At 46.9% G+C, this 26,016-nt stretch overlaps 1 protein-coding gene across 4 annotated transcripts in view; it reads left to right on the forward strand.

The window, feature by feature from the left end:
- arhgef15b (Rho guanine nucleotide exchange factor 15b) overlaps positions 1-25,365 on the forward strand; it is a 105,015-nt gene extending 79,650 nt beyond the window's left edge. For 3 of the 4 annotated variants that reach the window (XM_059975069.1, XM_059975071.1, XM_059975070.1), the window contains 8 exons: positions 1,396-1,525; positions 1,867-1,941; positions 4,711-4,803; positions 7,036-7,190; positions 8,913-9,077; positions 9,164-9,255; positions 11,609-11,713; positions 23,790-25,365. In XM_059975069.1, the coding sequence (XP_059831052.1) occupies positions 1,396-1,525; positions 1,867-1,941; positions 4,711-4,803; positions 7,036-7,190; positions 8,913-9,077; positions 9,164-9,255; positions 11,609-11,713; positions 23,790-23,971 (997 nt within the window). In that variant the 3' untranslated portion in view covers positions 23,972-25,365. Of the gene's footprint in view, positions 1-1,395; positions 1,526-1,866; positions 1,942-4,710; positions 4,804-7,035; positions 7,191-8,912; positions 9,078-9,163; positions 9,256-11,608; positions 11,714-23,789 lie in introns of those variants that run through there. The other variant, XR_009513183.1, reaches the window with a different exon arrangement.
- The last annotated feature ends 651 nt before the right edge of the window (positions 25,366-26,016 follow it).

Here is a 26,016-nt window from a genome sequence, read left to right on the forward strand (position 1 = left end):
TGTCTGTCCTTGGCCGCCAGATGGAGAACGACTCTTTATTGCTGTTTCTGTCAACGTTTTGTTTAACCAGTCATGGTTGTTAATCCTGATCTGAACCCCTGAGCCTGGAGGACCAGTGGACCACTCTTAGTCTGACCTCTAGCCTTTGATCTGTTTGGCATGGGTGACCCTACTAAGAGGCAAAGCATAACACCCTGACTCTAGCCAACATTGCTGTCCCGGTCACTGAGGCACGCAAGCCTCCAGACCCTGCAACAAGGCTGTGGTCCTCTAGGAGGACTATAGTATTGTGTTTATACCACAGTGATTGGGTAGTGCTGGTCGGTTCAAGAACTGGGTGGTCGAAGAGAAATTGAATGCTCTTGAACCTGGCAGTGTGGGACTTTAGGCTTTTGTACCTTCTGCCAGTGGTAACTGCAAGAAGATGGCATGACCCGGATGCTGGGGACCATCGGTGGGTACTGCCTTCTTGAGGCAGCATCTCTGTAGGTGCTACTGATGGTGGAGAGGGATGTGCCTGTAATGGGTTATTGAATAGAAACTCCTACAAGAAGTCATGGATACAGCTCAGTTCATTATGGGCAAAGTCCTCCCAATCATTGGGCACATCTGTTTGAAACACTGTTACAGAAACACAGCGTCCATCATCAGGGACCCCAGGACATGCTCTCTTCTTGCTGCTGCCATTGGGAAGAAGGTACAAGAGCCTCAGGACTTGCACCACCAGGTTCAGGAACAGTCATTGTCCCCTCAACCATCAGGCTCTTGAACCAAAGGGATGACTTCACTTGTCCCATCATCGAAATGCTCCCACAACCAATGGACTCACTTTCAAGGACCCTTCATCTCATGTTTTCAATATTTATTGATTATTTATTATTATTATTTCTTCTTTTGTGTTTGCACAGTTTATTGCCTTCTGCACTCTGGTTGAATGCCAGGTTGTGCAGTCTTTCATTGATGTTGTTAAGGTTATTATTCTATTGAGTATGCCCACAGGAAAATGAATCTCAGGGTTGTATATGGTGACGTGCATGTACTTTGATAATAAATGTACTTTGAACTTTGAGCAGCGCCTCCTGAAGATACTACCAATGTTGGGGAGGGAAGTACCCGTGACGGACCGGGTTATTTCCGCTACGCACCGCCGTTCCATTCATTCCTACACGCTCGGATTACCGTACCAGAAGCCTGCGGCTTTCTCAGGGTCTCGTGTTTCAATCCAGTGCCTGCTTACTCTGCCGAACTCCAGCAGGTGAATCTATCCAATCCTCCCACGCCGCGCAGCCCACCCGCTCTGAGAGTTAGTCCAGTAAGCCTTCTCTGACCTGCTTCTGGCACGTGAGAGGACACCGAGCCACGTGCGCCTACTTATCACTCACTCTCCCCGTGCAGGGAGGAGAACCCACATTTTGCGGCTGCCGTCATCCGCCTGCAGGAACTCCCCCAGTGCCAGCGGCTCCCTCTCATGTCCTTTCTGCTTCTCCCCTTCCAGAGGATAACCCGGATCAAGATGCTGATTGAGGTAGGCTCATGCCGGATGCCGGTGGCTGGCGGGGTGAGGTCAGGTGGGATGGGACTTTCCTAAATCTGCCGGTTCTGTTTTCCTTTTCCACTGAAGCACAAGCCCCGATGAAGGGTCTCAGCCTGAGACATCGACTGTTTTTTCCCCCTCATAGGTGCTGCCTGACCTGCTGAGTACACCTAGAGTTTTGCAGTTCTGTTTTTAAATTCTTTCATGCTATGTGTGAAATAAGATCTTAAAAATGATAAAATAAAATAAAAACTGGTACTCTGTGTCCGTAACTCTAGAAAAATGCCTGACTTTTATGAGTCTTACAACTCTTAACACTTTTGTTTCTGTAGAACATTCTCCAAAAATCCGAGGTTGGCTCGGCCAATGAAGAAACGGCCTCCAAAGCACTAAGTGTTGTTTCGAAGGTAAGATCTAATGACGTATGTGAATCATTAACCAAAGTCAAACCAGGATTATTAGCTGAATCCAGAAAGATTTACTCTGTTAAGTTTTGAGGTTCAAGTTTATTTATCACGAGTACATCAAAACATACAGTGAAATGTGTGTTGATTGTACAACTGTGGGTCCCTGGACCATGGTCCTCCATACCCCTCGCATCCATGTACTTATCCAAACTTAAGATCTTTCATTTTCAGCCAGGATTATTTTGCAATGCTTTATCAGAATCACAGAGAATGGAAATAGGCCACACTGACCAATAGGCATTCATCCATATTAGTCCCATTTTCCAGCACTTCTGCCCTCACCTCCTATCCCAACACGAATCATAAGGCCATAAGAGCAGAATTAGGCCATTCAGCCCATTGAGTCTGCTCCCAATTCCATCATGCTCCCTCTCCCTATATCCCTTGACCCTGCTATGTATAAGAGCTCTATCTAACTCTCTCTTGAACGCATCCAGAGACTTGGCCTCCACTGCTTCCTGGGGCAGAGCATTCCACATATTCACCACTCACTGGGTGAAAAAGTTTTTCCGCATCTCTGTTCCAAATGGCCTACCCCTTAATCTTAAACTGTGGCCTCTAGTTCTGGACTCACCCATCAGCGGGAACGTGCTTCCTGCCTCCAGCGTGCACAATCCCTTAATTATCCCTTACTAATAAATGAAATTATCGGCAGTGAGAAGTTGTTGGAGTCCATTATTAAGGATGAGGTTTCAGTGTACGTGGAGACACATGATAAAATGGGTGGAAGTCAGTATGAGGAAATCTTGTCCGGCAAATTCTTTGAGGAAATAATGGGCAGGGAAGACAAAGGAGAGTTAGTGAATGTTGTTCACTTGGATTTTCAGAAGGCCTTTGACAAGGTGGCGCACATGAGCCACAGAAAAGATATTAGCATGGTTAGGAGATTGGCTGACTGGGAGGAGGCAGAGAGTAGAAATAGAGGAGCCTTTCTGGTTGGCTGCCAGTGACTCGTGGTGTTCGGTATGGGTCCACATCTTCTCACAGTATATGCGAATGATTTAGATGATGGGATTGATGGCTTTGTGGATGATACAAAGTAAGGTGGAGAGTCTGGTATTGTTGAGGAAACAGATAGTCTTCAGAAGGGCTTAGAGTATTGGAAGAATGGGCAAAGATGTAGCAGATGGAAGATAGTGTAAGGAAATGTACGGTCATGCACTTTGGTAGAAGGTAGAAGGTGTAGTCTATTCCCTAAATGGGGAGAAAATTCAAATGTCAAGAGGTGCAGAGCAACTTGGAAGTCCTTGTGCAGGATTTCCTAGAGGGTAACTTGCAGGTTGAGCTGGTGGTAAGGAAAGCAAATGCAACTTTAGCATTTATTTCAAGAAAACTAGAATCTAAAGACCAGGATGTAATTCTGAGGCTTGATAAGGCATTGGGGAGACCACATCAGGAGCATCGGACACAATAGGCAACCCCAGCAGGTTGACAGGTGAAGTGTTATTTCGCCTGGAAGGACTGTTTGGGGTCCTGAATGGAGGTGAGGGATGTGGTGACTGGGCAGATGTGACACATTGACTACTTGGAGGGATAAGTGCCAGGAGGGAGAGTAGTGGGGAGGGACAAATGGACAAGGGAGTCACAGAGGAGGCTATCCCTGTGGAAGGTGGAGGCGGGGGTGGGGGAAGTATGTTTGGAGGTAGGATCCCTTTGGAGATGGCAGAAGTTGTGGAGGCAGATGGGGTGGTAGATCTATCACCAGGATGGCATGATAATGTAGCGGTTATTGGAACGCTTTACAGCACCAGCAATTGGGGTTCAATTCCCACCGCTGTCTGTAAGGAGTTCGTATGCTCCCCCATGACCGTGCGGGATTTTCTCCGGGTGCTCCGGTTTCCTCCCACGTTTCAAAGCTGCACAGCTGAAGGGTAGTGAGTTGCAGGAATGCTATGCTGGTGCATTGTCAGGCTGCCCCCAGCACATCATAGAACCAGAGAATATTACAGCACTGAAACGGGCCTTTCGGCCCTTCTTGGCTGTGCCGAACCATTTTTCTGCCTAGTCCCACTGACCTGCACCTGGACCATATCCCTCCAAACCCCTCTCATCCATGTACCTGTCCAAGTTTTTCTTAAATGTTACAAGTGAACCCACATTTACACTTCATCTGGCAGCTCATTCCACACTCCCACTACTCTTTGTGTGAAGATGCCCCCCACTAATGTTCTCTTTAAGCCTTTCCCCCTTCACCCTTAACCCATGTCCTCTGGTTTTTTTCTCCCCTGGCCTCAGTGGAAAAAGCCTGTTTGCATTCACTCTATCTATTCCTATCATAATTTTATATACCTCTATCAAGTCTCCCCTCATTCTCCTACGCTCCAGGGAATAAAGTCCTAACCTATTCAACCTTTCTCTGTAACTCGGTTTCTCAAGTCCCAGCAACATCCTTGTAAACCTTCTCTGCACTCTTTCAACCTTATCAGTATCCTTCCAATAATTCAGTGACCAAAATCAAAGCTTTAAAACATTTGATGTTTTAGGCCGAAACCCTTCATCAGCATCTGGTGAAGGGACACAGCCTGAAACATTGACTGTTTATTTCCCTCCATAGATGCTGCCTGGCTTGCTGAGTTCCTCCAGCAATTTGTATGAGTTTCTCGGTTAGTGTGTGTGCGGTGTGAGTTCCCTGGTCACTGAAAACCTTCTGGAACATGAGCTGGTCTCGGCAAGCAGGGCGAGGTAACGCCGGTGTCTCTCCCCTCCCAGATCATCGAAGACTGCAACAGGGAAGTCGGGATCATGAAGCAAATGGAAGAGATGATTCACATAGCAAAGAAGCTGGAGTTCGACAAGTTAAAGGTAGGATGCCAAACTCCAGAAACTCCTGAGAAACGTCAGGATCCCAGCCTGGCTACAGACACCACTGTCATGCAAGCTTTTAGGAATTTAATCAGCAGTGATTCATTCCCTTTCCCTGTGGTAACATGGAGCAAAACCCCAGGGAATGCATCTGATTTGGAATCCGTGAAGTGTCATGGGCACAAAATGTTTTTCATCCTCACTCGTGTGTGTGTGTGTGTGTGTGTGTGTGTGTGTGTGTGTGTGTGTGTGTGTGTGTGTGTGTGTGTGTGTGTGTGTGTGTATATGCGCGTGCACGCGGAGTTTGCACGTTCTTCCTGTAGTTGCATGCATTTTCCCCAAGTGCCCTGGTTTCCTCACACATCCCACAGATGTGCGGGATCAGTAGGATAATCGGCCGCCATGAATTGCCCCTTAGTGTGTGGGTAAGGGACTGCAGGAAGAACAGAATGAGTGTAGGACTAGTGCAGACAGTAGGACTGGCTTGTCAGTAGCTCTGAATGCACTGTTGGATCTCTGTTTATTTTCTGATCCCTGGGGTTCTTTCAGGAGACAGGAATAATGAGCAGTCTTAATTCCAAGATTTCAGTTAATTTCAGAGTACAAACAAACATACAGATACTAAACAAACTACTCCAACATCAATCTAATATCAATCATCGATGCTAAGGAGGGAATTAATCCTAAAACAAAAGACTAAAGGTGGCACTTCTGAAAAATCTATCACTTTTACAGACAAGATGAGGAAAAATCCTTAGATAGTGATAAATCACTTAATAGGCTACATAATTAAAACAATTACATCACGTGGGTAATGTGCTAACTCTTAGCCAATGAAAAAGGAGACAGGTGATAAACCGTTAGTTTAGCAGCTATACCACTTTCTGCCGGTGAGTGTGAAAAATATGAGGTTGTTAAAAAGTACAAATCTTATAAAAAGTGTCATTTTTAAAAAGACAGTGGTTTCCAACAGCACCAAATGGTGTTTTTTCTATCTCCTAGATCCCTTCAAAGATCCTCTTTTTCCCATGTGGCACAGTACAGGTCCATCAGCCAATAATGTTGTGTAAACCCTTCAACCTACTCCAACAGCAATCTAACCCGTCCCTCTCACATAGCCCTCCGTCTTTTTATCCTCTCTTCGCTTAGCTTACTGCCTGTTACGCCACTGCCATTTAGGACAGCAATGAAGGTCCTCCATCTCTGGTGGTGTTCAGGACTTCCTTCAGGAATGCCGTCATATTCAGATGTAGAATGATTCTTTGTTGTTGTTTTCATAACAGTTTTGTTTCACTGGTCAGGGTTGTTAGGCCTGAGCTAAACCCCTGAAACTGGTGGACCAATCTCACCCTTTGACCTGTTTGGCATGGGTGCCATTACCAAGAGCCAAAGCAAAAAGCTGTCTGGGTCATTGAGGCATGCAAGCTTCCAAACCCTTCAGCAAGGTTGTGGTCCTCATGCCTAGCTAAGGGTCCCTTAGTTGCTCCTAATGTATCTGGCTCTACCACCACCCCTGGCAGGGGAGGGTCCATGCACCCATCACTTCCCGTGAAAAACACTGACCTCTGACATCCTCCCTCTACCTTCCCCCAGCACCTTAAAATTATGCACCCTCGTTAATTCCCACAACCAATAGACTCACTTTCAAGGTCTCTTAATATCATGTTCTTGATATTTATTGCTTATTTATTTCTTTTTATAATATTTATTGTTTGTTGTCTTTCGCACACTGGTTGAATGCCCTGGTTGGTGCAGTCTTTCATTGATTCTATTATGGTTATTATTCTATAGATTTATTGAGTATGCCCACAAGACAATTAATCTCGGGGTTGCATATGATGACATCTAAGTACTTTGATAATTAAATTTACTTTGAACTTTGATGGGTGACCTTTCTGACCTTTGCCCTCTTGTTCCTGAAATTCTAAAGCCCCCCTCTAACCCACCCTCTTCTTTCCTGTCCTCAATAGGTTAACATTGCGGCTACTCCCTACTCCTGCCTATTCAATTCTCAGGATTCCTAAAGCATTTCCTGCATGTTATTCTTTTCCCATCTTGTAACCAGGAAACTTCATAAGCGATCCCTTTCAACTCCTTCCGTGTGTGTTCCTGTCCCTCCCTCTCTCTGGAATTTCCTGCTACACTTCGAGACCTCTGGGTTTTCCCAATTCCAGACAATGTGATTGACCTGGTAGGACTTTGAGTTATTGACTCCCTGTTGTGTTCCTTTAGGCCATTCCCATTATCTCCAAGGCCCGGCACCTTGAGAAACAAGGGGAAATTTCAGAGATCGTCTTTCGAGAGAATCTCTTCGGGGTAAAGCCAAAGATCACCAGTCTGTACTTGTTCCTTTTCAATGACTTGCTACTCATCACCATCAAAAAGGGGTAAGTACCAGCCCTCGACCCAACTTGGTCAGGAAAAGGCATCTATCTGTCCCAGAGTTTCGGTACAGACTGAAGCCGGGTGTTGTTCTGGGGGTGTGGTGGTCAGTTCAGCATTGAAGGCTCAGAATCAGATTTATTATCACAGAGAAATGGCAGATGGAGTTTAACCCAGATAAATGTGAGGTGTTTCACCTCATCAGGGCAAATGCAAGGAGACAGTACAAAACTAAGGGCAAGATCCTTAACAGTGTTGCTGAGCAGAGGTATGTTGAGATCCGGGTTCATAGCTCCCTGAAAGTGGTAGCACCAGTGGTTATTTATTAGTCAAGGCATTGAGTTCAACTTTATATTGCAACTTAATAAACTATTGCGTACAGTTCTGGTCGCCCCACTATAGGAAGGATGTTGAGGCTTTGGAGAGGGTGCAGAAGAGGTTTACCAGGTTACTGCCTGGTTTACAGGGCATCTGCTATCATGAGAGGCCGGATAAACTTGGGTCTATTTTCTGGAATGGCAGAGGCAGAAGGGAGATCTGATGCAGGTTTATAAGATTATGAGAGGCACAGATAGAGTAGAAAGGGAGGATCTGTTTCCCAGGGTAGAAATGTCTAATACCAGAGGACATGCGTTGAAGGATTAGTGTTTAGGTGTCTTTGACCTGCTTTTTAGCTGGTTTGTGGGCCAAATGGCCTGCTCCTGTGCACTACTGTATTGTTCTATGAACAACGTGAAATTTGTTTCCCAGCGGCCGTACAGTACAGACATAAATTAGTATACATTACAGAAACCAAAAGCGTGGTCAAAGAAATAATGAGGTAGTGTTCAATACTGAGGCCCTGAATTAGGGTTGTGCAAGTTGCTTTGAGTGCCCAGTCATTGAATTGTTCCTGGTGTGGGACGTCAGGCTTCTGTACCTCCTGCCTGATGGTGGCTATGAGAAGATGGCTTAGCCCAGATAGCGCAGGAACAGGCCATTCGGCCCACAGTGTTGTGCTGTACAAGCTAAAAAGCAAATCAGAAACACCCAAACACTAATCCCTCCTTCCAACACCATGTCCATGTGCGTATATCCTCCTTATTTTCCAATGTTTCTTAAAAGCCTCCAATGTAGTCAAGTCAGTTTTTATTGTCATTTCGACCATAACTGCTGGTACAGTACACGGCAAAAACGAGACATTTTTCAGGACTATGGTGCTACATGATATTTGCCTCTGTCACCATACCAGGCAGCACATTCCAGGCATCTGAGTAAAAAACTTACCCCTCACGTTCCCTTTGAACTTGCCTCTTCTCACTTTCAATACATGCCCTCTGGTAATAGACGTTCCTCCCTTGGGAAACAAACATTGGTGGACTCTGTCCACTCTAGGCCTCTCGTAATCTTAGAAACCTCTATCAGGTCTCCCCTCAGCCTCTGCCACTCCAAAGAAAACAACCCAACTTTATCCAGCCTCTCATGACGGCACAGGCCCGATAAACCAGGCAGCATCCCAATGAACCTCCTGCACCCTCTCCAATGTCTTTGAACGATGGATGTTGCCTTCTTGAGGCCTGTGACTCCTGTACGTACCACTGATGCTCAGCATTGACCTGGAAGGCCTGTTTCTGTGCTGCATCTCTTTCGCTGCAGGTGGGATAGCAGGGCTTGTGTTCTTGGGTTGGATGGGCCAAAGGGCTTGACTCTGTGGTGGATGACTGACACAGCTCTGATATTCTGCCCAGGGCGGACAGGTACCAGGTAGTTGACTACGCCCACCGGTCACTGGTCGAGGTCCAGGATGGCCCCGGCAGCTCGCTGGGTGCCAGCATCGGGAACTGTTTCACGCTCACCCTCCTCGAGAACCACCAAGGCAAGCAGAGCAAGCGGACGCTGAAGGCGCTGACCGAGTGAGTGCCTGGGATGGAGAGAGGGTGGGGCTGGAGAATCGGGGGTGAACGAGGCAGTAATTGGGAACGTGGGTCTCTGTCTTCAGGTCAGACCGCCACCGTTGGATGAACGCGTTGACCTCTGGTCAGTATGACCTTCAGGAGGACACCAATGACGACAAGGTCTATGAGTTTTGGGGTAAGCATTATAAGAAATTCTGCATAGATTCATAGAACACTACAGCACAGTGAGAGGTTCTTCAGCCCATCGAGTCCATTACTCTGCATAATCTCATTGACCTGAACATAGACCATAGCTTCCATACCACATCCATCCACGTACCTATCCAACAAGTCTCTTCAATCTTGAGACTGAACCCACTTCCACTGGCGGCTCGTTGAATGCCGGCACCACCCTCTGCAGATGCTAGAAATCCAGAGCAACAGACACAAAATGCTGGAGGCAGCTCCCAGATGAAGAGTGCCGGCCCAAAGCCACGACTGTCTATTCACTTCCATCGGTGCTGCCTCACCTGCTGAGCTCCTCCAGCACTTATTGTGTGTTGCTGGAGAATAAACAGTCGATGTCTCCAGCTGCGACAATGTTCCTTCTAATTTGTAATGATCAGTGTGCGCAAAAAATCTCGTGCAGGGCAATTTTTTTTGCCCGGTGACAATGACATGCGCATACTGAATAATTCCTTCAATAAAAACGGTATAAGTAAGCCAGTCGTAAAATCTGCAGACAAATCATCGCAAACTCCCTGTTGTCGACACTGTCCGCATCAGAAACCGAGAAAGGAAATGTGACTGTGTATGATTGTGAAAGACATTTAACATACCAATGAGGTAGAGGATGACGGCCTTTTGTGAGCAGTTTAAATTCCTTTGTGGGCTAGTAGCAAAAGATGTGCGCGCACGCATGTTCTCACCTTAAAGGGAGCATTGTTCACTTAGTAATCCTGATGAAGGACCTCGGCCCAGAAAAGCTACTGTTTATTCCCCTCCATAGATCCCGCCAGACCCGCTGAGTTCCTCCAGCGTTCTCAGTGGAATCAGCCATCTTTCCCGAGCCTCCGCCCTCCATCGTGCACTGCGCTTGCCATCTCCACAGCGCCCCTTCACTCAGTTGACTGCGGCGGTAGTAAGAACAGGCTGGGCCAGTTCGGCCCTTCGAGCCTTGCTTTCCCATTCAGTGAGCTCACAGTTAGAGCAGGGGTGACGTGTGCCCCGCGGTGCCAGGATTTCACTGCACCCGCAGCAACACTCAGGGAAGTTCGAGTGAGCCAGGCTCCGATAACCTGGCATCCCATACTCGGAAACCTGGGCGTGCTCGGCATCTGGCTGGTGTGCCAATTTGGAATGTGAGGCCAGATCCAGTGGGCGTGTGCAGCTGGATCCTGACTTCCACAGTGCAGCCTAAACTGGGGGCCGGGGTTGTGAGCTGGGCATGGCTTTGCACCTGGGACTGGAGTTTGATTGTTTCCTTTTAAACCTGATGTTTTCACTGGAAAATGCATCAGTCGAGGCACTGAGTTCAAAAGTTAAGCGGTTACACTGCAACTTGATAAAACTCTAGTTAGGTCACGTCTGGAGTATTGTGTACAGTTCAGGTTGCCCCACTGTAGGAGGGATGTTGAGGCTTTGGAGAGGGTGCAGAGGAGGTTTACCAGGATGCTGCCTGGTTTACAGGGCATCTGCTGTCATGAGAGGCTGGATAAATTTGGGTCGTTTTCTCTGGAGCAGCGGAGGCTGAGGGGAGATCTGACAGAGGTTTACAAGATTATGAGAGGCACAGATAGAGTGGACAGGGAGTATCCTGTTTCCCAGGGCAGAAATGTCTAATACCAGAGGGCATGCATTGAAGGTGAGAGGAGGTAGGTTCAAGGGGGACGTGAGGAGTAAGTTTTTTACTCAGAGAGCAGTGGATGCCTGGAATGTGCTGCCCGGTATGGTGGTAGAGGAAAATACATTAGAGGCTTTTAAGAGATTTCGACAGGTACGTGAATATGCTGAAGATGGAGGGATTTGGACATTGTGTAGGGTAGAGGGATTAGTTTATGGGTGTTTTTGATTTGCTTTTTAGCTGGTTTGGTACAGCATTGTGGGCCAAATGGCCTGCTCCTATGCTGTACTCTTCCAGTTCCAGTTCAAGTTCACGTCACGTTCAACTTCATTGTCATGGGTATACATCACCAGAGGTAAATACCACAAAAATTATCTTTTTGCAGAGCAGTGCAAATTTCTACACTTACAAAAGTTCATAAGACTTAGGAGCCTAATTGGGTCCATCAAGTCTGCTCCACCATTCCAACATGTCTGTGTTCTGTTGTTGAATGTGCAAGTCGGGTGAAATAAAAGTGGCTTAGATCTTTCAATCCAGAGTATCTGCCGGTCCAGCATCACCGAAAGCCAAAGTAGATGCTGGCCTGTCAGAGTTTTTATTCCAAGGGGCAGTCAGCAAATTACAATCAGTACGGGTCAGAGGGGAGGAACTTCCAAATGTCTCCTAACCTTTTTCTGTTTTTGCATTCACCCGCTTTCCCAAGCAGACTGCCCGCAGGTGCAGTGCCTGATCCCCTACACGGCCCGGCAAGCGGACGAACTGAGCCTCGAGCCTGCCGATATCGTCAACGTGACCAGGAAATCGCCCGAGGGTATGTCTTTCCTCTCGCGCGTCGATGCCCTTCTCATTCTCTGTGGCCGAGTTGTGGCCACTATGGGTGCTTCCAACACCTCAAAGATTACTGTAAACACTTGCTAAAGCACTGAAGTGTCCACTTCAAGTTCAGCTTTATTGTCGTGGGTATACATACAAATGATCTTTTTGCAGAGCAGTGCAACTCTCTACACTTATAAAAGCTCATTAGACATAGGAGCAGAATTTGTTCCATCAAGTCTGTTCCACTATTCCAACGTAGCTGAATTATTTTCCCTCCCAACCCCATCCTCCTACCTTGGTAATAATTATTGTGGGGTAAGAAATCACCAATTCCAGATTAATTGAAGACCTGCCAACCTCTCAGGAGGGTATAAAATAGTTCCTGTCACAATTTCAAAGAAAAGCAGGGTAATTTTATTAACATTCCTGCCAGTATTCTTTCCTATGATAATCTGTCTCAAATTATTTTTACAATCAAGAGCACCATAGTACTACAGCACTAAGTAGGCCCCTCGGCCCATCTAGTCTGTGCCAAACTATTAATCTGTCTAGTTCCATCGACCTGTGCCAGGACAATAGCCCTCTATACACCTCCCTTGCATGGAACCATATAACATATAACAATCACAACACGGAAACAGGCCATCTCAGCCCTCCTAGTCCGTGCCGAACTCTTAATCTCACCTAGTCCCACCTACCCGCACTCAGCACATAACCCTCCACTCCTTTCCTATCCATATACCTATCCAATTTTACCTTAAATGACACAACTGAACTGGCCTCTACTACTTCTACAGGAAGCTCATTCCACACAGCTATCACTTCTGCCCATAACCTCTGACTTCCATGCTAATCAAGAACCTCTCAAACTTGGCTTTAAATATCGGAATCAGCATCGGGTTTAATCTCACCGGTGTCTGTCGTGAATGTCCTGGTGAAGGGTCTCGGTGTGAAACACCAACTGTTCATTCCCCTCCATAGATGCTGCCCGACCTGCTGAGTTACTCCATAACGTTGTGTGTATTCTTGCGAAATTTGTTGACTTTGCTGCAGCAGTACAATGCAATACATAATAGAGAAAAAAGTGAATTACAGCAAATGTATATATTAAGTAGCTAAATTAAATAAGTAGTACAAAAATAGAAATTAAAAAAAGAAGTGGGGTAATGTTCATGGGTTCAATGGGAATCGGATGGCAGAGGGGAAGAAGCTGTTTCTGAATCGCTGAGTGTGTGCCTTCAGACTTCTGTACCTCCTTCCTGGTGGTGGCAATGAGAAGAGGGCATGTCCTGGGTGATGGGGGTCCTCAATGATGGACTCCACCTTTCTGAGGCATCGCTCCTTGAAGATGTTCTGGATACTACAGAGGCTCGTACCCATGATGGAGCTGACTGAGTTTACCACTCTCTGCAGCTTATTTCGATCCTGTGCAGTAGCCCACACCATACCAGACACAATGCAGCCAGTCAGGATGCTCTCCAGGGTACATCTGTAGAAGTTTGCCCAATGATTTGGCCTCCACAGCCGTCAGTGGCAATGAATTCCACAGATTCACCACTCTCTAGCATAGTGGTCGCCAACCCGTCGATCGCGATTGACTAGTCAATCTTTGAGACTTCCCCAGTTGATCCCGACAAAAAATGAAAAATAAATAGACAAATACTGTTGAGAGTTTGTTTCAGGGTTGTGGGGTTTTAGTTCCGTTCTTTCTGCCCAGTGCGCATGCGTATAGCTCCCCCCGCACTACACAGTGTAATTCACTGGTCCCCAGTCACCGGGCCGCGAGGAAACGATATGAGTCAGCTGCACTTGTCCTCATTCCCTGTCACCTCACTGTTGAACTTGAACCCACGCGAGGTCATCAGGTGACTAAACGCAGTGATACCCTTGCGCCAGGGATCACCGGTTGGCCTCGGGCGGCCGGTAGGAAGTGCCGTTGGTACCGGCCGGAGCGCGGACGGGTGGCGCCGCCTCTGAACCTGTTCACCACTCCGAATGTTCACGGGGAACCCGGTGCTAAAATATTCGCAGACGACCTAATTCGGGCTCAAGGTTTCGTAAGTATCAGAGCAGCTACCACGCTGTGATCTACTGAAACAAACATTTGTCGGCCGATAGATCCTACAAGGGAGGTGGGCGGGTGCTCTGTCGCACTCCCCGCTCTTTGGACTGCGACTGCCGCGGCTCCGGTACTGAACTTGTCCTCTCACCCCACCCACGATCAGCCGCACCTGGCCAAGGTGTCCGGTAGCGGGCGGGCAGGGGGCTGAGTTCGGGCCCGGAGGCTGTCTGATGAGGCAATGTCTCAAAACTGCTTCAGTACCCTGATTCCAAGCACCGCGCACTTAAAGACAATCCCGCAGAGTTTTCTCAGTGGAAAAAACGTCAGCAAGTGGGACAGAAGCCAAGAGCCACGAAAACTAAAATAGACTCGACATCAGGAACCTGCTTCGAGTATCGCTGTATTCCGGTCGTGTTTAACACCTCCCCCCACCCCCCCCCGCCCCCGTCGGCCAGTCCGCAAGAATATTATCAATATTGAACAGGTCCGCGGTGCAAAAAAAAGGTGGGTACCCCCGGTGTTTATATATTATTTCTACTTCCAATCTTTTCTGCCCTGGTGCGCATGTGTATAACTAATCAATCAGGGGTCGATCTTGCCTTTTACTAAGGCCGAGGTAGGGGACCTTGGGCTTAAAATGGTTGGTGACCACTACACTAGCAGAAGAAGTTGCTCTTCATCTCTGTTAACATAGGACAGGGTGATGTGGGCCGGGATGGGTGTTGGAGGAACTGAATGGATCAGGAGGAGAGAGGAAGGGGTCAGAGGGACAGCAGATCACCTGCAGTTGGTGAATTTGATGTTCATGCCTTTAGTTTGAGAGCTGGATGTGTGGACAGAAACCTGGATGAGAAAGTTTTAGAACAGGGGTTCCCAAACCTTTTAATGCCGTGAACCAATACCAGTAACCGAGAGGTCTGTGGGACCCAGTTTGGGAACTCCTGGCTTAGAGGGATATTGACCAAATATGGGAAATGGAACTGGCTCAGGAAGATGCCATGGTTAGTATGGATGAGTTGGGCCAAAGGGCCACTTTCTGTTCTGTATATATCTATGACTATCTATCTATACCTGGCTCTTTGATTGACAACCCTGCTGGTAGCTGATAAACAGGTGGGTGAATGGCAAACAAGGGGCTTGTTGTTTAAGACCAAAGTTTTAAGAATTGGAGAGGGTCCAGAGGAGGTTCACGAGAATGAAAGGATTACTGTATGAGGAGCATTTGGTGGTTCTGGCCCTATCCTCACTGGAAGTTAGAACAATGAAAGGGGATCTCATTGAAACCTATAGGACCATGAGGGGATGGTGGCGTACAGCACAACACTTTACAGTGCAGGCGTCCCAGGTTCAATTCCCGCTGCTGCCTGTAAGGAGTCTGTACGTTGTCCCCGTGACTGTGTGGGTTTCCTCCCACAGTCCAAAGGCGTACTGGTTGATAGGTTAGTTGATCATTGTAAATGGTCCCATGATTAGGGCTAGGGTTAAATCGGGGTTTGCTGGGCAGTGTGACTCTAAGGGCCAGAAGGGCCTTTTCTGCACTGTATTCAATAAATACATAAACAAACAAACAAATATTTATAACGGGCAGCATAATGCATCAGACAGGAGGTACAGGAACCTGAAGACCTACACCTCAAAGCTCAACAACAGCTTCACCTCCACAGCCATTATGTTCTTTTACCAACTTGAAAAAAAACCCTCAACACTAAATCAAACTGTTTGTTGTTCTCTCTCTAACTCAACTTGCACTATTGTCATGATGTTTATTTTGTTCTGTAAGTTGTGTACAATTTAGACCATAAACTACAGCAATAGAATTAGGCCACCCAGCCCTTTGAGACTGCTCCACCGTCCTGTCCTGCTCTCACTAGAATCCAGAAGAACGAGGGAGGATCTCATTGAAACCTATCAAATGTTGTAGAGCGGATGTGGAGAGGATGTTTCCTGGAGTGGGGGAGTCTGGGACCTGAGGGCACAGCCTCAGAATAGAGAGACGTCCATTTAGAATGGAGATGAGGAGGAATTTCTCTAGCCAGAGGGTGGTGAATCTGTGGAATTTGTTGACACTGGTGGAGGCCAAGTCATTGGGTGTACTTAAGACTGAGGTTGATGGATTATTGATTGGTCAGAGCTTGAGGGGATACAGGGAGAAGGCAGGAGACTGGGGCTGAGAGGGAAAATGGATCAGCCGTGATGAAATGGTGGAGCAGACGCAATGGGCCAAATGGCCTAATTCTGCCCCTATATCTTATGGTCAATCATGGCTACTGTATTTTTCCAGTCAGCTCCCATTTGCCTGCCTTCTCCCCATAGCCTGAGATGCCCTTACTAATCAAGAAAGAACCTATCAACTTCTTCTTCAAATATACCCAATGTCTTAGTCTCCACAATCATCTGTGGTAATAAACTCCACAGATTCACCACACTCTGTCTAAAGGAATTCCTCATCTCTATTCTAAATTCCTCATCCTTCTATTCTGAGGCTGTGCCCTCTGGTCCTAGACTTCCCCACTATAGGAAACATCCTCTCCATGTCCGCTCTATCTAAGCTCTATTCTATAGGCTTCAAAGAGACTCCCCCCTCCCACCCCACCTTATCCTTCTAAACTTCAGTGAGCACAGTCCAGTGTCATCACACATGCCTCATTCATTAACCCTTTCATTCCTGGAATCGTTCTCCTGAACCTCCTAGGAATTTGTTAACTTCAGTTGGTCACAGGGAGAATGTTCAAATACCTCATAGACAGTGCCAGAGCTTGGAATTGAACCCAGGCTACTGGAGTTGAGAGGGAGCAGTTCCAGTTCGTTTATTGTCATTGGCACCAATTTGAGGCCTCCGTTAGCCAGGGTCAACTGTGGATGTTGCATCCTAGATATGCAATCCAGGATAGTACAATATTAGAGCAAGCTGTTGCCCATGTAGCAAGCTCCCGATCTCCACACAACTGATGGACCCAAAGGAACGGCAGAGACTGATATAGTTTGGCACCAGCAGCGTCGCTGGAATTTCCGGTCAGTGTTGAACTCAACATAGGACTGTCTTAGGAACTTTAGCTCTGGATATTTCCATCGGGGTTTAAACTAGATGTGCTGCTCGGTGGGGGGGGTTTAAACTAGATGTGCAGGGGGCAGGGATCCAGATCCAGAGGGTTGGTCAGAAGGAGCATGGGGTTAAATGGGTAGAAGGTTTGGGTGATCTTGAGAAGGTCATCAAAATTCAGGGTGCAATTAGCCCGATGGAAGTTCAAGGAGCTGGGTTAGGTACAGTAGACAGTCTTTTAAGCAAAGAGAGGAGGAATGGGCTAAGAATTCTATACTTGAATGCGCGTAGTGTCAGAAATAAGACAGATGAGCTTGAAGCTCAGATGAAAATGGGGAACTACGATATTGTTGGGATAATGGAGACATGGCTGCAAGGGGATCAGGCCTGGGAATTGAGTGTACCAGGGTATACGTGCTATCGTAGAGACAGAAATATGGGAAGAGGGGGTGGGGTGGCCCTGTTGGTGAGGAATGAGATTCAGTCCTTAGCAAGAGGTGACTTGGGAACAGGGGAAGTAGAGTCTGTGTGAATTGAGCTGAGGAACAGTAAGGGTAAAAAGACCCTAATGGGTGTTGTGTACAGGCCCCCAAACAGTAGCGTGGATATTGGGTACAAGTTGATTAGGGAGTTAACATTGGCATGTGCTAAAGGTAATGTAGTCGTTATGGGAGATTTCAACATGCAGGTGAACAGGGAGAATCAGGTAGGTGCTGGACCCCAGGATAGGGAGTTTGTGGAGTGTCTAAGGGATGTATTTTTGGAACAGCTTGTGCTTGAGCCAACCAGGAACAAGGCTATTTTGGACTTGGTGATGTGTAATGAACAGGAATTGATAAGTGATCTTGAAGTAAAGGAGCCATTAGGAAGTAGTGATCATAACATGATAAGTTTTTATCTACAATTTGAGAGGGATAAGGGCAGATCAGAGGTGTCAGTGTTGCAATTAAATAAAGGAGACTACGGAGCCATGAGGGAAGAGCTGGCCAAAGTTAAATGGGCGGATGAACTGGCAGGAAAGACAGTGGATCAGCAGTGGCAGATATTCTTGGGCATAATACAAAAGATGCAAAAGCAGTTCATTCCAATGAGAAGGAAGGATTCAAAGAGGGGGAAGGGGCCACAGTGGTTGACAAAGGAAGTCAGAGATTGTATAGCATTAAAGAAGAAGAAGTATGACAGGGCTAAGATGAGTGGGAATACAGATGATTGGGAAAGTTTTAAGGAGCAGCAGATCTTAACTAAAAAAAGCAATACGGAGAGAAAAAATCAGGTATGAGCTCAGTCTAGCCAGGAATATAAAAGGGGATAGCAAAAGCTTTTTTTAGCTATGCGAAGAGAAAGAAGATAGTTAAGAACAATGTTGGCCCCTTGAAGAATGAATTGGGAGAAATTGTTATGGGAAACAGGGAAATGGCAACAGAATTTAATGCGTACTTTAGATCTGTCTTCACCAGGGAGGACACAAGCAATCTCCCAGATGTATGGATGGGCCAGGGTCATAAGATATCAGAGGAATTGAGACAGATTGACATTAGGAAAGAAACTGTGATGAGTAGACTGGTAGGACTGAAGGCTAATAAATCCCCGGGTCCAGATGGTCTGCATCCGAGGGTTCTAAAAGAGGTGGCTCAGGAAATTGTGGATGCATTGGTAATCATTTTCCAATGTTCCTTAGATTCAGGATCCATTCCTGAAGGTTGGAGAGTGGCTAATGTTATCCCACTTTTCAAGAAGGGAGGGAAGGAGAAAACGGAGAACTATCGCCCTGTTAGCCTAACGTCAGTCGTGGGGAAGATGCTTGAGTCCATTATTAAGGACGAAATAGTGGCACATCTAGATGGCAGAAGTAGGATTAGGCCGAGCCAGCATGGATTTACCAAGGGCAAATCATGCTTGACTAATCTGTTGGAGTTTTTTGAGGGTGTAACAAGGATGTTAGACGAGGGTAAGCCAGTGGATGTTGTATACCTAGATTTTCAGAAGGCATTCGATAAGGTGCCACATAGGAGATTGGTGAGTAAAATCAGAGCTCATGGCATTGGGGGCAGGGTTTCAACATGGATAGAAAACTGGTTGGCAGATAGAAAGCAAAGGGTACCAGTGAATGGGTGTTTCTCGGACTGGCTGGAGGTGACTAGTGGGGTACCATAGGGCTCTGTATTGGGACCACAGCTCTTTACGATTTATGTCAATGATTTAGATGAGGGCATTGAAAACTATATCAGCAAGTTTGCTGACGATACTAAACTGGGTGGCAGTGTGACATGCGAAGAGGACGTTAGGAGAATACAGGGAGACTTGGATAGGCTGGGTGAGTGGGCAGATACTTGGCAGATGTCATTCAATGTGAATAAATGTGAAGTTATCCACTTTGGAAGCAGGAACAAGAGGGCAGAGTATTGTCTGAACGGTGTAGAGTTAGGTAAGGGAGAAATGCAAAGAGACCTAGGAGTCCTAGTTCACCAGTCAATGAAGGTGAATGAGCAAGTGCAACAGGCAGTGAAGAGGGCAAATGGAATGTTGGCCTTTGTTACAAGGGGAATTGAATACAAGAGCAAGGATGTCCTTTTGCATTTGTACAGGGCCCTGGTGAGACCACACCTGGAATATTGTGTACAGTTTTGGTCTCCAGGTTTAAGGAAGGACATTCTGGCAATTGAGGAAGTGCAGCGTAGATTCACTAGGTTGATTCCTGGGATGGCAGGGCTGTCTTACGCAGAGAGATTGGAGAGATTGGGCTTGTACACGCTGGAATTGAGGAGATTGAGAGGGGATCTGATTGAAACGTTTAAGATAATTAAAGGATTTGATAGGATTGAGGCAGGAAATATGTTCCAGATGTTGGGAGAGTCCAGTACCAGAGGGCATGGATTGAGAATAAGAGGTCAGTTATTTAAAACAGTGTTGAGGAAGAGCTTCTTCTCCCAGAGAGTTGTGGAGGTGTGGAATGCACTGCCTCGGAAGACGGTGGAGGCCAATTCTCTGGATGCTTTCAAGAAGAAACTAGATAGATATCTGATGGATAGGGGAATCAAGGGATATGGAGACAAGGCAGGGACTGGGTATTGTTAGTGAATGATCAGCCATGATCTCAGAATGGCGGTGCAGACTCGAGGGGCCGAATGGTCTACTTCTGCACCTATTGTCTATTGTCTATTGTCTATCCCTTTGTTAAAGCCCCGAAGTCTAAAGTCTATTGGTTTACTCCCAAAGTCTTGCCCATGAGCCGCAAGGCTGTAGAGGTTTGAGATCAGAGTTTTCCTTCTCCCAGATGAGCTGCCAACCACAGCTGACGAGTGACATCTGCCTGAAGTGACTGGTTTTAAGGCACCAGTAACTAGCCTTTGCCCTTTATCGTGTCAGAAAAAATGGTTCCACCGGGATTAGTAGCTAAGCTACACGTGAAGGCCAGGAGCTGGACTTGGTTGAAAGAGGTTATTTGAGACGCATGACATTGGGAGCATTTAATAGACAGTGGGAGCTTGTCCCATTCCCAGCCCTGGCTGTAACAGCCTTAGGAGCCCATTGACACCACTACCCAGGGTATAAGTGCCGTGACAAGGAACAGATCATAGAACAGTACATGCCGGTATTTACATACCGTGCCGCTGCAGGGAAAAGCTAACAGTTTTTTTTGTGTTTTCTAAATGACTTGGATGAGGAACTGAAAAGGTGGGTTGGCGAGTTTGCAGATGACATGAAAGTTGATGGTGTTGTGAATAACATAGAAGGCTGTCATAGGTTACAGCAGGTTATACACAGTGCCTGCATAACGTAAGTTACCTCATAGGGTGGCCAATGAGTGTATGTTCATGGTCTTCTGCTGCTGTAGTCCATCCACTTCAAAGTTCAATATGTTGTACATTCAGAGATGCTCTTTTGCACACCACTGTTGTAGTTATATATTCAGCACAGCAATGTGGGCCGAAGGGCCTGAATTGTGCTGTAGGTTTTCTCTGCTTCTCTGAACACATGGTTATTTGAGTTACTATCTCCTTCCTGGCAGTTTGAACCATTCTCCTTTGATCTCTCCCTCATTAATAAGGTATTTTTGCCCACAGAACTGCTGCTCACTGGATTTTTTTGTGTTGTATTTCGCATGCTGGGTGGCAGTATGAAATATGAGGAGGATGTTAGGAGGATGCAGGGTGACTTGGACAGGTTGGGTGAGTGGGCAGGTGCATGGCAGATGCAGTTTAATGTGGATAAATGTGAGGTTATCCACTTTGGTGGCAAGAACAGGAAGGCAGATTACTATCTGTATGGTGTCAAGTTAGGAAAAGGGGAAGTACAACGAAATCTAGGTGTCTTTGTTCATCAGTCATTGAAAGTAAGCACGCAGGTACAGCAGGCAGTGAAGAAAGCTAATGGCATGTTGGCCTTCATAACAAGGGGAGTTGAGTACAGGAGCCTTCTGCAGTTGTACAGGGCCCTGGTGAGACCATAACTGGAGTATTGTGTTCAGTTTTGGTCTCCAAATTTGGGGAAGGGCATTCTTGCTATTCAGTGAGTGCAGCGTAGGTTCACGAGGTTAATTCTCGGGATGGCGGGACTATCATACGTTGAAAGATTGGAGCGACTGGGCTTGTTTACACTGGAATTTAGAAGGATGAGAGGGGATCTGATTGAAATATATAAGATTATTAAGGGATTGGACACGCTAGAGGCAGGAAGCATGTTCCCAATGCTGGGTGAGTCCAGAACCAGAGGCCACAGTTTAAGAATAAGGGGTAGGCCATTTAGAACGGAGTTGAGGAAAGACTTTTTCACCCAGAGATTTGTGGATTTATGGAATCCTCTGCCTCAGAAAGCAGTGGAGGCCAATTCTCTGGATGCTTTCAAGAAGGAGTTAAATGGAGCTCTTAAAGATAGCGGAGTCAAGAGATATGGGGAGAAGGGAGGAACGGGTTACTGATTGTGGATGATCAGCCATGATCACAATGAATGGTTGAACTGGTTTGAAGGGCCGAATGGCCTACTCTTGTACCTATTGTCTATTGTCTATTATCATTTTCTGTAAACTCTAGAGCAGGAGCTCCCAATCTGGAGTCCACAGGCACCTCGGTTAATGGTAGGTGTCCAAGGCATAAAAAAGGTTGGGAACCCCTGATCTAGGGACTTGTGCGTGAAAATCCCAGCAGATCAGCAACTTCCGAGTTACTCAAACCATCCCGTCTGGCACCAAAATTCATTCCATGGTCAAAGTCATTTAGATCACATTTTCTCACCATTCTGATGTTTGGTCTGAATTACAATGGTCAATACTCTTGAACATGTCTTCATGCTTTTATGCATTGAATTGGTGCCACATGATTGGCTGATTAGATATTTGCATTAATGAGCAGGTGTATCTAATAAAGTGACCTCTGACAGGATGCAGAGCTGGGGTGAGAATTGGCAAAAGAAGTTCAAACTTCACTTTGCAAAGTTAATGGCAGGAAGTTTAGCAGTGTGGAGAAACAGATCGATCTTGGGGGTCCACATCTACAGATCCCTCAAAGTTACGGCACAAATTGATGGGGTGTTTAAGAGGATGTTGGTCTTCATTAGTCAGGGAATTGTGTTCAAGAGCCGTGTGGTAGCGTTGCAGCTCTGTAAAACTCTGGTTAGACCACGCATGGAATATTGTATTCAATATAGGAAAAAGGTGGAGGCTTCACAGAGGGTGCAGAGGAGATTTAGCAGGTGCTGCCTGGATTAGAGAGCATGTCCTTCGAGCTTTGTGGATTTGACTCCTTAGTTCACGTTATGATGTGTTTCTGGTTCCTGGTCACTCCTTTTTTTTTGCTGCTATTTTGGGTGATTTTTTATGCAGCCTGCAGATAACGAACACTGAGCTGAACTGAATATGCCTGGATTCTTTTTCGATTTCGTGTTTTATATTCTGGGTTTTCCACTAATTTTTTTTTGTTGCCATTTAAGCAATTTGCTTTTTTCGTGTGTCGTGTGGTGGGGGGGGGGGGTGATATTTTTCTTTAAATGGGTTCCATGATTTTCTTTGTTTCATGGCTGTCTGTGAAGAAGACGAATCTCAGGGTTGTACAATGCATACGTTACTGTGATAATAAATGTACTTCGAATCTTTGAAAGGTTGAGCAAACTCGGGCTTCTCTCTTTGGAGCGAAGGAGGGTGAGAATTGGCTTGATTTAAAAAAAGAAAGATTAGCTTCATTTGTCAGATGCCCAGTGAAATGCTCCGTTGGCATCAAATGAAATTAGGGAGGATTGTGCTGGGATGATAAGAGGTATAAAGTGGGCAGCCAGCGCCTTTTCCCAGGCTGGCAATGATAATCCGAGAGGGATAATTTTAAAGTGATTGGAGGAAAGTATGGGGGGGGGGCGGGAGATTTCAGAAGCAACTGTTTCACACAGAGGGTGGTGGGTGTGTGGAATGCACTACCGGGTGTGGTGGTAGAGGCAGATATATTAGTGTAGTGGTTAGCACAACGCTTTACAGTACCAGCGACCGGGGTTCAATTCCTGCCGCTGCCTGTAAGGAGATTTTACATTCTCCCCGTGATCCTGATCACCCACGCCATACATTATGATGACAATGATTGCATTGTACTGCTGATGAAAAACAAGTTTCAGAACATATGCCGGTAATATTGAACCTGATTCTGATTCTGAAGGTGGGAGGGGGTGGGGTGCGAATGAAGAGAGGTGAAGAGACAAGAGCTTCTGGAAATGCTGAGAACTTTGAGCGGAATACCAGAGGGACTCAGTATTCTATAAAAGAGTTGAGGTTTTGGGCTGAGGCCTGGCTGGGACTCAGGAAGGCCCTGAACCTTTATTTCCTTCCAAGATTTTGCCTGATCTACTGAGTTCCATCAGCATAATGTCAGATTAACGCAGGGTTAGTGTTCTGAAAAGGGACTGTTTCACTGCTACGAATAAGTAGATACGCCGCGCGTTAAAGTCTAACCGCGTTTGAATTTTAAGCAGCCCTGTCTTGTCCCCTTTCAGGCTGGTACGAGGGCTCCAAGTTGTCCACGGGGCAGAAGGGCTGGTTCCCCAGTGAAAACGTGCAGGAGATCACCAACGAACACGTGCGTAGACGGAACCTGAAGGAACGATACCGGCTGCTCCAGGCGGCCGAACAGCTGCACCAGAAACACGGCAAGGAGGCGGCCAGCAGCTCCTTGTGAAGGGACCAGGGACCGGGAGATGGGCTGGGACACTCAGTGGATAGATAGCAGCTGATGGTGTTGTACCCCAGAACCTGCCCTCGAACCACACGGCGCCCTGAAAGCCTCCGTCCGAGCACGAACCCTGATCTTCATTCTAGTCCCGCGGCACGGCGGGAGAGCGGGTGGTGACGGAGCCCCGGGTTTTTCGACTACACTCAGTGTCTGGGGAGAGGGGAGTGGGTTTTACATGCATCCACACACACCCTCCCCCAGAAACTTTGCTCCTGCCCATCTCCACCTGAACAGGAAGATCCCACCAGAGTGGGCGGACTCTTGCTTCACCCACGGTGCCTGGAATGGGAGGCGGGGGTGGGGGGTGTGGCGGAGGTTTTTATTTGGGATGGGAGTTCGGAACTTCAAAAGAGGTGGGGGAAAGGATCGAATTATCACCACGAGGAAAAGCCAGTGAAATCTGCACCAGTATTGAGGGAGTTCATCTCTTTCATCTACTTTTAGATGTTACTTTATTCAGTTCATTATTATTTTGTGTAAAATATTTGTAAAGAAACATTAAGCCACAGAATAGACAGTCAGTCAGCTCTGAAAGTGACTGAGGCTGGATTAAATTGAGGCTGTACCTCAATAAGTAACCAAAATAAATGAATGGGGCTCTCATCCACCACTTCACACTGGCAGCTCATTCCACACTCTCACCAACCTCTGAGTGAAACAGATATTTCACCTTTCATCTCTAGTTCTAGTCTCACCCAACCTGGGGCGGGGGGCGGGAAGCTTGCGTGTGTGCATTCACCCCATCTATGCCCCTCATAATGTTGTAAACAGAACCTCAGTAAGATATCCCCTCATTCCCCTCTGCTCCAGAGAGTAAATTCGATCTTTCCCTGTAACTCAGGTCCTCAAGGCCCGGCAACAACTTTGTAAAGTTCTCCGAACTCTTTCAAACTTATTCACACCTTTCCTGTAGGCAAGTGTCCACATCCACACACAATACTTTAAATTCGGCCTCACCAATGTCAAGTACAACTACAGCCTAACATCCCAACTCCTGTACTTGTGACTAGAAGCATTGTATGGTACATCTTTAGTGCACACTGTAGCATCTGGGGATGGCCCAGCTGTTACCCAGCCTGCTGTTCAGGTCGGATGTTTGGAAAACCACGGCCCAGGATGGTTCAAACCCAGAAAGAGATCCTCAAACACTTCCAGATGTTGGATCAGACAGAGGCTGGTGAAATTGGAACACCCAGCTGCTGTGTGTGTGACTCCACATGGCCTTGTGATCATTATTCAGACTATGTTGCTTACTACACATTTGCCTACCCCCTCACCATTTCAACACCGTTCCCCCTCCCGCTTCACTGACCCCGTCTCATGTTCCCCCCTTTTCACCAACCCCACACCATTTGCACCCCCCTTTTTGCCACTCGTTATTTCACCAACTGCATCTCATTTGCACCCCCCCCCCCCCGTTTTGCCACTCCCCTTCTGCTGACCCCACACCATTTCCACACTCCCCCGTGGCAAAGAATTCCACAAATTCGCCACTGTGGCTAAAGAAATTCCTCCTCATCTCCGTTCCAAATGGATGTTCCCCTACTCTGAGGCTGTGGTCGTAGACTCCCTGACCACAGGAAACATCCTCTCCACATCCACTCTATTCAGGCCTTTCAGTACTCAGTAGTTTTCAGTGAGATACACCCCTGCATTTGCACCCACTGGTGGGAGTTTGATCAACAGGGTTCCTGACCCTAAAGATTCCGCCTTTCCCATATGGTAACCAAGGACTGGAGAACAAACGGCATTGGAGCAGAATAACACTTGAGGTCTCCACCTCATTTGCCAGTGGATGTGGACATTTTCTCTCTGGCCACCTCAGGCCTATGGTTAAACGACTGGATATTCTGCAGTACAGTCGGGATGGGGCAAATGGGCTCTTTCTGGGAGACCGGGCTTTCGGAAATGGTTTGGTTTTAACGCAATGGCACCATCTATTGGTGAAGGGAGGAACTGCAACGGGAGATGGCGAGAGAAGGAATTGCATT

This window comes from Hypanus sabinus, chromosome 7 (assembly GCF_030144855.1).
Source record: "Hypanus sabinus isolate sHypSab1 chromosome 7, sHypSab1.hap1, whole genome shotgun sequence".
NCBI lineage: Eukaryota > Metazoa > Chordata > Chondrichthyes > Myliobatiformes > Dasyatidae > Hypanus > Hypanus sabinus.